Source organism: Aquarana catesbeiana, linkage group LG02 (assembly GCF_042186555.1).
Source record: "Aquarana catesbeiana isolate 2022-GZ linkage group LG02, ASM4218655v1, whole genome shotgun sequence".
NCBI lineage: Eukaryota > Metazoa > Chordata > Amphibia > Anura > Ranidae > Aquarana > Aquarana catesbeiana.
In genome coordinates this window covers 357,713,761-357,727,105 of record NC_133325.1, presented here as the reverse complement: position 1 = coordinate 357,727,105, position 13,345 = coordinate 357,713,761, and the positions used below count along the sequence as shown (strand labels likewise).

The following is a 13,345-nucleotide window of genomic DNA, read 5'->3' as shown; positions in this document are numbered from 1 at the left end:
AGAGCTGTGGAGGTCTGTGGTGTGAAGGGTGTCCAGAGCTGCAGGGGGTTATGATGTGAAGGGTGCCAGAGCTGCAGAATAGTGTGATGTGAACGGGGGCCAGAGCTACAAGAGCCTGTGATGTGAAGGGGGCTAGAGCTGCAGAGGGCTGTGTTGTGAAGGGATCAGTGATTTGAATTGGGGGCAGAGCTGCGGGGGGCTGTGTTGTGAAGGGGGGGGCAAAGAACACCACAGTGAAAGGGGGTTAAGAAAACTGCTTTGCAGGGGAAACGGTCATGTGAAAACAGGATTGTGATATGCAGGGGGACTGAGGATCCTGATGTAAGAATGGGGTTGTGAAATAAAGGAGGGGGTTGTGATGTGAAGGACCCGAGTCATTGCACAAACATGTGATTCGGACCTCTGCTGGATGAAAATGTATTGATCAGACCTCCATGAATTTTATTTCAGTACCCCTGGGATAGTGTGTAGGGAGTAGAACCCTTTTTAATTATTTTTGGCAATCTATGTCCCATCCAGGAGATTTCCCTTCACTTCCTGACTCGAGAATTTGATCTCCCCAGCATGGACATAGATGACAAATGAAAACCTGATTGGATGGGGGGGGGGGGGGTCTTAACCTATTTACCACTCAATGCAAAAGAAAAAAAAAAAAAGTTGTGCATTTAAACAGTAATGCAAAGTATATATTGAGAATTGACTTTGCTTCTTTATGGTGTTAGACTTAAAATAACAAGAAAAATATACCTCTTTTTGTAATAAATTCCATTCTGTCTCGCTCACTAAACGGTAACCAGATGGAGAAACATACGCACTCTCGGTGACCTGTGTGACACTTGAGAGCAGTGAGGCCGTCTCCTCTTGCTCAGGAGTCATGGCTTTGATTGCCTTCTCCTGATCTTTGGTTAACATGAATCCACTTGGCATGTGCAAAGATCCAAGGGAAGAAGTATCAAAATTCTCAGAAACAGAATCTGCTCCTACAAGGGGGCCAAAGTCGGACTCATCAAGGTTGCCAGCTGATTTGGCTTTGTTGTTATAGACCAAGGTTTTTGCCTGCAGTGACCCAGATGTGCCTAGACTATCTGTAGACTGTGCTCTTCGAAGTCCATCTTTAAATAAGTCCTCTTGCTTGCCAAAACATTCCCCTTCACGCAATGTAAGGTCTGCATCTAATGAATGGATTGAGCCATGAGAACTGTTTAGAAGACCCTGGAAAATAAAGAAAAGTGTGAACTTTTGCAGCATAGCCTTTTGGCTGATTATATTGAACCACATCAGTATTTTAAACATAGGAGAAACATCCTAAAGAACATAAAATAAAGTTCCTAGGAAGCATCCCCTATTATGCCCTACTCCTCTCCCCAGGAATAACTGTGTGTTACACAGCAGGAGCAGCTTGTGAAAATCCTGTGTAAAAGGACACTTACAGAAAGTCTGTAGGTATCATTGGAGTAAGAGAGTGTGCAGTGTATAGTTACATTGTAGTTGCTATTTCATTCAAATGTACAGTAGATCAAAGTTGTGACCTATGATCTGGATATGTCGTCAATTAAAGAAATCTTACAAGAAACACGTTTTATTTGTTAAATAAAATGAATTCCTATTTAACTCCTTATTAGTCATAATCAGTCCTAGTTCATTGCTTTCAAACCTTAATTATTTTGCTCTTGGGAAGAAAATTTCGGAGTTTCAGGGAATAAAACAGGAGATGGCCCTGTCCTCTATAGATTGTAGACATGTTTTGGAGGAAGTGTTATTTTTTAAGTCAAATTTCGATGTATGCTAGGTTCACACTGATGCGTTTTTGCATGCACCTTTTAAAAAATGCAGCTACAGGGAAATCGCATGGTCTTTTTGACCGTACAATTTTCCTGCGGTTCCCGCACACGCATTTGGAATGAATGGTAGCTTTGCATGTTTTTCGCAGTTATTTCTGGGGGTTTTTTCCAGCCAGAAACCGTCCCTGCCAAAAAACTCTGATAAAAGCCTATGTGCACATGAACACACAGAATAACAGGCTGGGAAGTTTACTGGCTGCAGAAAAAAAATACCTGAAGCTAAAAACAGCAGCTGTAAAAACATCCAGAGTGCATGGGGCCTTAGACTGGAGCTCAAGTACAGCAACATCAATAAAACAGTAGGCATCTTGTTTGCTCTTCACATGGTATTAAAACATTTATAACAGGAGGCAGGTTAATTTCAATACATTTGTTCCTGATACCGTGAACAAGAAAATCTTAAAAAGTGTTTATTCACAGAAAAAAAAAAAAAACTTTTAATATTTATTTTTTAGATGATTCCTAGGCATTTCCCTTTAGATTTACCAAAACCATATAACATGAGGTCAAACCTAAACACTTTCAATTTGTATGCAACCAGGCAGGCCCTTGCAGTACATACAGTTGGGACGGAAAGTATTCAGACCCCCTTAAATTTTTCACTCTTTGTTATATTGCAGCCATTTGCTAAAATCATTTAAGTTCATTTTTTCCTCATTAATGTACACACAGCACCCCATATTGACATGTGATATTTCAGAAAAACTGAAATATCACATGGTCCTAAGTATTCAGACCCTTTGCTCAGTATTTAGTAGAAGCACCCTTTTGATCTAATACAGCCATAAGTCTTTTTGGGAAAGATGCAACAAGTTTTTCACACCAGGATTTGGGGATCCTCTGCCATTCCTCCTTGCAGATCCTCTCCAGTTCTGTCAGGTTGGATGGTAAACGTTGGTGGACAGCCATTTTTAGGTCTCTACAGAGATGCTCAATTGGGTTTAAGTCAGGGCTCTGGCTGGGCCTTTCAAGAACAGTCACGGAGTTGTTGCGAAGCCACTCCTTCGTTATTTTAGCTGTGTGCTTAGGGTCATTGTCTTGTTGGAAGGTAAACTTCTGGCCCAATCTGAGGTCCTGAGCACTCTGGAGAAGGTTTTCATCCAGGATATCCCTGTACTTGGCCGCATTCATCTTTCCCTCGATTGCAACCAGTCGTCCTGTCCCTGCAGCTGAAAAACACGCCCACAGTATGATGCTGCCACCACCATGCTTCACTGTTGGGACTGTATTGGACAGGTGATGAGCAGTGCCTGCCTTTCTCCACACATACTGCTTAGAGTTGAGGCCAAAAAGTTCTATCTTGGTCTCAGACCAGAGAATCTTATTTCTCACCATCTTGGAGTCCTTCAGGTATTTTTTAGCAAACTCCATGCGGGCTTTCATGTGTCTTGCATTGAGGAGAGGCTTCCGTCGGGCCACTCTGCCGTAAAGCCCTGGCTGGTAGAGGGCTGCAGTGATGGTTGACTTTCTCCCATCTCCCGACTGCATCTCTGGAGCTCAGCCACAGTGATCTTTGGGTTCTTCTTTACCTCTCTCACCAAGGCTCTTCTCCCCCGATAGCTCAGTTTGGCCGGACGGCCAGCTCTAGGAAGGGTTCTGGTTGTCCCAAACGTCTTCCATTTAGGGATTATGGAGGCCACTGTGCGCTTAGGAACCTTAAATGCAGCAGAAATGTTTTTTGTAACCTTGCCCAGATCTTTGCCTTGCCACAATTCTGTCTCTGAGCTCTTCAGGCAGTTCCTTTGACCCCATGATTCTCATTTGCTCTGACATGCACTGTGAGCTGTAAGGTCTTATATAGACAGGTGTGTGGCTTTCCTAATCAAGTCCAATCAGTATAATCAAACACAGCTGGACTCAAATGAAGGTGTAGAACAGGGGGCTCAAACTGGTGGCCCTCCAGCTGTTGGGGAACTACATGTCCCATCATGCCTCTGCCTATTGGAGTCATGCTTGTAACTGTCAGCCTTGCAATGCCTCATGGGAATTGTAGTTCTGCAACAGCTGGAGAGCCACCAGTTTGAGACCCCTGGTGTAGAACCATCTCAAGGATGATCAGAAGAAATGGACAGCACCTGAGTTAAATATATGAGTGTCACAGCAAAGGGTCTGAATACTTAGGACCATGTGATATTTCAGTTTTTCTTTTTTAATAATTCTGCAAAAATGTCAACAATTCTGTGTTTTTCTGTTAATATGGGATGCTGTGTGTACATTCATTAGGAAAAAAAAAAAATGAACGTAAATGATTTTAGTAAATGGCTGCAATATAACAAAGAGTGAAAAATTTTAAATTTAATTTTAAGACCACAGACTTAGAAAAGGTGTCATGGCTGACCGCAAGCATTTCTGAATAAGTTTAGGGCGAGTTTGCCCAAGCTCCACATTCTCACATTAGCATACCACAGAGAAATCCAGTTTCCAAATCTTTCCTTGTTAGGATTGACAGTCCTCAAATGTAGTTTACGGATAATGATGTCTTATAGGTTAAAGCCTAGTACACACTACTAGTTTTTTTCAAAAAAAACTGACAGCTCAGAAGGAGCTGCTGTACTAACTATTAATTTGCTGAGAGTGCTGATCGGGAGCAGATCGGCGGGCCTTTTTTGGTCATGCCCCTTCCGGCTGCAGTACACACGAGTCGACTGCCGGCTGGTTTCTATTGAACTGGCTGATGCCGCCCGACATCCAGCCCGTGTGTACTAGGCTTAAGACACGACTCACAATGGCAAACACAGTTAGGCCATTTTCACACGGGTGGACCGTTAAGGTCCGCCTGTCAGTTTTTTAGGCAGACCTGAACGGACGCTCCATGCAGGTCTATGGAGCTGCCAGATGTCAGCGGTGACATATCCGCTGACATCCGATCCGCTAAATTCAGACAGCTGGAAACCCTATTTTCCATCCGTCTGGCGAATCTCAGATGAAAAACGGACAGGCGGACCGTTTTCATCCAATTCCCCATAGAGGTGAGCGGAGCTCTGACAGGTCTGTCCCTGCATAGTGTGCAGAGACGGACGTGTCATCCGCCGGCTCAGCGGGGATCAACGGAGCAATCCCTGCTGAGCAAAGCACTCAGTGCTCTTATAAAAAGAACCAAGTAGGATTTTTTTTTAGTGCTGGAGTTATCAGAAAATAGATTCTCAAAAGGCAAGCAGCAATTTTAAAATATTTTTAGGTTATGCTGTGTGAATGAGAACATTTACCAAATATAAAGTAAGGTAGATACCGTCCCAAAAGTGCAACCACACTTTAAAAGTAGTTTTAAAGGCAGAAAGTTTTTTATAAAACCTTCTGTGTGTGGCATGCCTCCCCAGTACCCCCTAATTACTTACCAGAGCCTCATCTCTCTCCAGTGATGTCCATGAGTGTCAATCAGGGGAGAGAGGGGGGCGGGCTCCATGTCTGAATTGACACACAGAGCTGTGCCTTGCTGTGACTGCTGGGTGTGGGGGCACTCGACAGGAGGGAGGGGCCTCGACAGGAGGGATGTCTGAATTGACACACAGAGCTGTGCCTTGCTGTGACTGCTGGGTGTGGGGGCACTCGACAGGAGGGAGGGGCCAGGAGCAGCGAAAAGAGACCCCAGAAGAGGAGGATCCAGGCTGCTCAGTGCAAAACTAACTGCACAAAGTATAACATGTTTCTTATTTAACCACTTGGAAACTTGCCACCGCAATTATACTGTGGCAGGCTGGCTCCCCTGGGCGAGCCGTTGTAGCTGTACGTCAGCCGCTTTCAGAGCACTAGGGGGCGTGCGTGCACGGCGCAATGACGTAGCCGATGCGCATGCCCGGCGGCCGCAATGTCCGCCGGCCACCCGCGATCACTCCTGAGAGAGACAGAACGGAGGTCTGTCAATGTAAACAGACAGATCTCCGTTCTGTCAGGGTTGAGGAGACTGATCTGTTGTTCCTACTGCTTAGGAACAGCAGTCGATCTCCTTCATCAGGCAGTCCCATCTCCCCCCCAGTTAGAAACACTCCCTAGGACAGTGTTTCTCAACTCCAGTCCTCAAGGCGCCCAACAGGTCCTGTTTTCAGGATTTCTTTCAGATGAAACAGCTGTGGTAATTACCAAGGCAGTGAAACTGATCAAACCACCTGTGTAAAATAATGCGAGCCTGAAAACAAGACTGTTGGGGCGCCTTGAGGACTTAACTGAGGTTAAGAAACACTGCCCTAGGACACTCATTTAACCCCTTGATCGCCCGCTAGTGTTAACCCCTTCCCTGCCAGTGACATTTATACAGTAATCAGTGGCAATTTTTAGCACTGATCGCTGTATGTCACTGGTCCCAAAAAAGTATCAAAAGTGTCTAATCTGTCTGCCACAATTTCGTAGTCCTGATAAAAATCGCTGATCACCGCCATTACTAGTAAAAAAAAAAAAATTTTTAAAAATTAAAATGGCATAAATCCCCTATTTTGTAGATGCTATAACTTTTGCGCAAACCAATCAATATACACTTATGCAATTTTTTTTTACCAAAAATATGTAGAAGAATACATATTGGCCTAAACCGAATTAGAATTTTTTTTTTTTTTTTTTTTTTTGGATATTATAGCAAAAAGTAAAAAAATATTGTTTTTTTTTTTTTTTCAAAGTTGTCCCTTTTTTTGTTTATAGCACAAAAAATAAAAACCGCACAGGTGATCAAACACCACAAGAAAGCTCGATTTTTTGGGAAAAATAGGATGTCAATTTTGTTTGGGTACAGCGTTGCACGACCGCACAATTGTCAGTTAAAGCGACGCAGTGCCATATCGCAAAAAAATGGCCTGGTCATTAAGGTGGCAAATCTTCCGGGGTTGAAGTGGTTAAAATAATTTTAAAAAAAAGCACAAGACTTTACAATCACTTTAAGAAACAGATTTACAAGAACTGAATCAAACAGCGTAAATCTTCAGAGTACTTTAAAGATATGCACTGTTTTGCTTGCTTTGGGACTTTGAAGCATGCAAAGCACAATCAAAATAAAAAAGGTGGAAAAAAAAAAAAGGCTGTGAGGAAAGCTTGGTCACATAATCTCTCAATGTCAAGTGACTGGTCCTCTCCTCAATCACAGACTTCTCTGTGCAGTATTTACTCCATCATACACTGCAGTCTCTACACCATGGCCCATATTATATGAATCAAATTTAAAGGATGCATTCACCTTTAAAAAAATGCACGTTTTAGCAGGTACAAAAATAGGCATTATTATTATTATTTTTTTACAATTGAGCCTGCAGAGCATTGCACCTACGCTCAGTGGATTGCGGGTGCAATGTCAGGCTGCTGCAGACACTGCTGAAAGCTCTCTGTATCTCCTTACAGGCAGACAGTTACTCATGTGCAGGAAATGTCAGTGAATCACCAGGACGCTGATCATTGCCTTGGTAGCTCCTTGAGCACTACAAGACGCCTGCTGCAGTGGCAGAAGAGACTTGTAGTCTTTATTTCGTTAACAGCCATTCCATGCCTGCTGTGACAGGGATTGGGGAGGCGGCGAGGGGTGTGTGGACAGGTGCTGTATAGTAACATGTTACACCCCAAAAAGGGGTGTAACGTAATATTCAATAAAAAGTGAACTTAGAACAGCCAAAGTATGGAATAACTTTATGATGTATAGTAGTATCCTATTTCAACTTTAAATACCTCCATAGGGTTTTTGGAAATGTGGTTCACAAATTTTAAAATTGTAGATATGAAAAGAAGGTAACCTCTTGGCTTTGAATATTTGGAAGGGATTCTTCATGAGTAAGTGCTAGTTTTGACTCCTCTTCTTTTCCTTTCCGTTTTGCCACTGCTTTGCGACGGCTTCTTTGCTCATCTTCTTCCTAGACAAGATGAAAAGAATAGAAAACAAATGTGATTAATAATTTAATAACCCTTTTATATATATTATAGGTTACATCTAACAGCATTAAAAACAAACCAAATTTATACAGTCTGTCTCAACTTACTGACCTGTTCCCTATCAATTTTGTCATATAACCTTTATTAGAACACCAATCATAGCATTATCAATATTAAACTACAATTTACTTTTCATATCCACAAATAATTTTTTACCCTTTATGTGACTATCATAGATCCTATTGATAAATATAATAATGGAAGTGTGGGTCTACATCCAATATACCCGTATTTATCGGCGTATAACACGCACAGGCCTATAACACGCACAATCATTTTAAGAAGGACGTTTCCTAATTTATTTTAATTTTAAATAAGGAACTTTGGGTCAGTGCCCATCTGCAGCCTCACCATTGCCATCAATGCAGCAGCCTCGCCTTTGCCATCAATGCAGCAGCCTCGCCTTTGCCATCAATGCAGCAGCCTCGCCATTGCCATCAATGCAGCAGCCTCGCCATTGCCATCAATGCAGCAGCCTCGCCATTGCCATCAATGCAGCAGCCTCGCCATTGCCATCAATGCAGCAGCCTCGCCATTGCCATCAATGCAGCAGCCTCGCCATTGCCATCAATGCAGCAGCCTCGCCATTGCCATCAATGCAGCAGCCTCGCCATTGCCATCAATGCAGCAGCCTCGCCATTGCCTTCAATGCAGCAGCCTCGCCATTGCCTTCAATGCAGCAGCCTCGCCATTGCCTTCAATGCAGCAGCCTCGCCATTGCCTTCAATGCAGCAGCCTCGCCATTGCCTTCAATGCAGCAGCCTCGCCATTGCCTTCAATGCAGCAGCCTCGCCATTGCCTTCAATGCAGCAGCCTCGCCATTGCCTTCAATGCAGCAGCCTCGCCATTGCCTTCAATGCAGCAGCCTCGCCATTGCCTTCAATGCAGCAGCCTCGCCATTGCCTTCAATGCAGCAGCCTCGCCATTGCCTTCAATGCAGCAGCCTCGCCATTGCCTTCAATGCAGCAGCCTCGCCACTGCCTTCAATGCAGCAGCCTCGCCACTGCCTTCAATGCAGCAGCCTCGCCACTGCCTTCAATGCAGCAGCCTCGCCACTGCCTTCAATGCAGCAGCCTCGCCACTGCCTTCAATGCAGCAGCCTCGCCATTGCCTTCAATGCAGCAGCCTCGCCATTGCCTTCAATGCAGCAGCCTCGCCATTGCCTTCAATGCAGCAGCCTCGCCATTGCCATCAATGCAGCAGCCTCGCCATTGCCATCAATGCAGCAGCCTCGCCATTGCCATCAATGCAGCAGCCTCGCCATTGCCTTCAATGCAGCAGCCTCGCCATTGCCTTCAATGCAGCAGCCTCGCCATTGCCTTCAATGCAGCAGCCTCGCCATTGCCTTCAATGCAGCAGCCTCGCCATTGCCTTCAATGCAGCAGCCTCGCCATTGCCTTCAATGCAGCAGCCTCGCCATTGCCTTCAATGCAGCAGCCTCGCCATTGCCTTCAATGCAGCAGCCTCGCCATTGCCTTCAATGCAGCAGCCTCGCCATTGCCTTCAATGCAGCAGCCTCGCCATTGCCTTCAATGCAGCAGCCTCGCCATTGCCTTCAATGCAGCAGCCTCGCCATTGCCTTCAATGCAGCAGCCTCGCCATTGCCTTCAATGCAGCAGCCTCGCCATTGCCTTCAATGCAGCAGCCTCGCCATTGCCTTCAATGCAGCAGCCTCGCCATTGCCTTCAATGCAGCAGCCTCGCCATTGCCTTCAATGCAGCAGCCTCGCCATTGCCTTCAATGCAGCAGCCTCGCCATTGCCTTCAATGCAGCAGCCTCGCCATTGCCTTCAATGCAGCAGCCTCGCCATTGCCTTCAATGCAGCAGCCTCGCCATTGCCTTCAATGCAGCAGCCTCGCCATTGCCTTCAATGCAGCAGCCTCGCCATTGCCTTCAATGCAGCAGCCTCGCCATTGCCTTCAATGCAGCAGCCTCGCCATTGCCTTCAATGCAGCAGCCTCGCCATTGCCTTCAATGCAGCAGCCTCGCCATTGCCTTCAATGCAGCAGCCTCGCCATTGCCTTCAATGCAGCAGCCTCGCCATTGCCTTCAATGCAGCAGCCTCGCCATTGCCTTCAATGCAGCAGCCTCGCCATTGCCTTCAATGCAGCAGCCTCGCCATTGCCTTCAATGCAGCAGCCTCGCCATTGCCTTCAATGCAGCAGCCTCGCCATTGCCTTCAATGCAGCAGCCTCGCCATTGCCTTCAATGCAGCAGCCTCGCCATTGCCTTCAATGCAGCAGCCTCGCCATTGCCTTCAATGCAGCAGCCTCGCCATTGCCTTCAATGCAGCAGCCTCGCCATTGCCTTCAATGCAGCAGCCTCGCCATTGCCTTCAATGCAGCAGCCTCGCCATTGCCTTCAATGCAGCAGCCTCGCCATTGCCTTCAATGCAGCAGCCTCGCCATTGCCTTCAATGCAGCAGCCTCGCCATTGCCTTCAATGCAGCAGCCTCGCCATTGCCTTCAATGCAGCAGCCTCGCCATTGCCTTCAATGCAGCAGCCTCGCCATTGCCTTCAATGCAGCAGCCTCGCCATTGCCTTCAATGCAGCAGCCTCGCCATTGCCTTCAATGCAGCAGCCTCGCCATTGCCTTCAATGCAGCAGCCTCGCCATTGCCTTCAATGCAGCAGCCTCGCCATTGCCTTCAATGCAGCAGCCTCGCCATTGCCTTCAATGCAGCAGCCTCGCCATTGCCTTCAATGCAGCAGCCTCGCCATTGCCTTCAATGCAGCAGCCTCGCCATTGCCTTCAATGCAGCAGCCTCGCCATTGCCTTCAATGCAGCAGCCTCGCCATTGCCTTCAATGCAGCAGCCTCGCCATTGCCTTCAATGCAGCAGCCTCGCCATCGCCTTCAATGCAGCAGCCTCGCCATCGCCTTCAATGCAGCAGCCTCGCCATCGCCTTCAATGCAGCAGCCTCGCCATCGCCTTCAATGCAGCAGCCTCGCCATCGCCTTCAATGCAGCAGCCTCGCCATCGCCTTCAATGCAGCAGCCTCGCCATTGCCTTCAATGCAGCAGCCTCGCCATTGCCTTCAATGCAGCAGCCTCGCCATTGCCTTCAATGCAGCAGCCTCGCCATTGCCTTCAATGCAGCAGCCTCTCCATTGCCTTCAATGCAGCAGCATCGCCATTGCCTTCAATGCAGCAGTATCGCCATTGCCTTCAATGCAGCAGCATCGCCATTGCCTTCAATGCAGCAGCATCGCCATTGCCTTCAATGCAGCAGCCTCACCATTGCCATCACTGCAGCCTGATCGATGCCCTTCTGCAGTTTAGAGGGGACAGGGAGCGGGGCGGGACGAACGCCGAAAGATTACATACAGTGAGAATCTCCTATGATAGACAGAACAGTGGTCCAATGGTGGCCCAGGAGAGGGGGTTTCCTATTACAGAGGCCACCCGATTTTCATGGTGAAAAAGTGAGTGTTATATGCCAATAAATACAGTATTACAAATGTAGTCTACACAATTTAACTCCAAATTGAAAAATGCTCAACTTCAAAGAATCACAGAAAAATGTACATTATAAGTTATCCTCCACCTATACCTCAATTTGTGTTAATGTTGTAAAACTCTATAAACCGGAGCAAAAAATGTAAAACATAAGAAAAAAATGATGCCGATGCGAAAGAAAATTGATATAATCCAGCTCTTATTTTGGAATATGTAGCAGTGGAAAAATCTTGAAATCTGCACTCATCCAGCAAAAAAAAAAAATAAAAATAAAAAAGTGTATAACTTCTTCTAAAATTAAAAAAAAAAAAAAAAAAAAAAACTATTAAACTTCCCCAAACTATGTATAAAAAATTTGCTCTGTGAATTGTTTGCACTGGCTCCACGAATATTCACAGTAATTTTACTAACAGTTTTTTTCTCCCTAGAATTGTCAGAACCATATAGTTGCAGTAACGTGGTATTTTTTCTGATTGAGTAATTTCAGGAAAAAATACTGCATTAGTGCCACCAAATGGCGCTGATGATCCTAGGATGTCCATACATGGATGAATCCTCCATGCATAAAAATGTAAATGTTCTTTATTACCACTTGATATGGAAATCATTTGCCGCACTTGCAAAAGTTAAATCCATAGATGATAATAAAGATATTTACTTTTATGTATTAGATGAAGCCCTGTCCTCTATTATATATATTTTTTATAAATAAGATCTAGGGTAGTTACATGAAGAGGGTGAAAAATAGTTGTGTAAGTTGATATCAAAAGTAAAATGACATTATAATACTAATCTTGGCAGGAAGTGTTGCAGTCTGGTTGTTTTTTATATCAACTTAGATTACATCACAGTATCAACAGCTAGCTTTGCTATATCTATAAATTACAGTCTTATGTAGCCTCAGTGATATATACCAGGTTTTTCTTTTTCTTTTCCTCCACTTGTCGTAGCTGCTCTGTGGTCAACACAGACTCCATGCGCTTCATGTCTTGCATCATCAAACGTTGGGACTCGAGGAACTGATCATTGGCCTTCTGCCATGTATGTTTCAGCTGATTGTGTTGTTGCCTTTCTTGTTCTAGCAGATGACAAACTATCCCAGGGAAAAATCAATAAACAGTTACTCACAAATAACATGAAATGGAAGAGTGTACAGATGATAAATCTTCACAAAATGTCATATATAAAAGTAAAACAGGTTATGTAAATCATGAACAAAGTTGGTACTTGACAAAGAGATATTGCACATTTAAAGTGTATCCTCACAGGGTGACACTGTGGATACACAAATAAGAATAGTGTGCCAACGTCCTAATATTGTTTGGAAGAAAAATTGAAAATAGGAAAACGGACTTTATAGGCACACGCATAGAATTTGTAAAAATGAATTGAAGTTTTGAATTGGATCAAGTTAAAATCATGGTTTACAAACACATATTAAAAAAGAAAACATTGTAATATAGAATGACCCCAAAGACTCAAATAACACCTCCAAAATATATAGATATATATTAATCCAAATTGGTGCAATAGTAAAAGTAACCAATAGCAGCATCCAATGGAGATAAAGTGCGTGGAGTCAGGCTACACTATCCATCCAGGAGAGCACACACTCAGCTCGGATCCCCCATTACCTTTCAAATCTCTGACCATAAGAGGTACTGGCCGTCTGAGCTATAGATTTCCCTCTTTGATTATTGGACACTGGTGTTCACTGGTTTAACAAACAGTGACACTTGTTTATATTGGTGCGATAGACTATCTTCTATTAGAGTGTGTGGCCCCCTACTACGTTTTGTGGATGTTTTGCTTACCAGCTCTATATAGTGTTGGATATATGCCTGCAATAGCCATTTGATCTGCAAGCTCCTGAAAAAGCGCATTTATGCGCGCAACATGTAGAGTGAATTCTCTGTGTGACCTCATATTGTGACTCAACTACTCCACGCACTTAATCTCCACTGGATGCTGCTATTTGTTACTTTTACTATTACACCAATTTGGATTAATATATATCTTGGAGGTGTTATTTGAGTCTTTGGGGTCATTCTATATTACAATGTTTTCTTTTTTAATATGTGTTTGTAAACCATGATTTTAACTTCATCAATTTTTCTTCCAAAGTTGGTACTGGTTACTCTGCTA

The 13,345-nt window shown here is 44.5% G+C and overlaps 1 protein-coding gene across 2 annotated transcripts in view; it reads right to left on the bottom strand.

Annotated features, from left to right (window-relative positions):
- The window catches only part of RABEP1 (rabaptin, RAB GTPase binding effector protein 1), a 123,273-nt gene that overhangs the window by 50,833 nt on the left and 59,095 nt on the right, over positions 1-13,345 (bottom strand). For both annotated transcript variants that reach the window (XM_073615019.1, XM_073615020.1), the window contains exons 7-9: positions 12,115-12,293; positions 7,547-7,663; positions 748-1,212 (exon numbers count right to left, since the gene is read on the bottom strand). In XM_073615019.1, the coding sequence (XP_073471120.1) occupies positions 748-1,212; positions 7,547-7,663; positions 12,115-12,293 (761 nt within the window). The remainder of the gene's footprint in view (positions 1-747; positions 1,213-7,546; positions 7,664-12,114; positions 12,294-13,345) is intronic.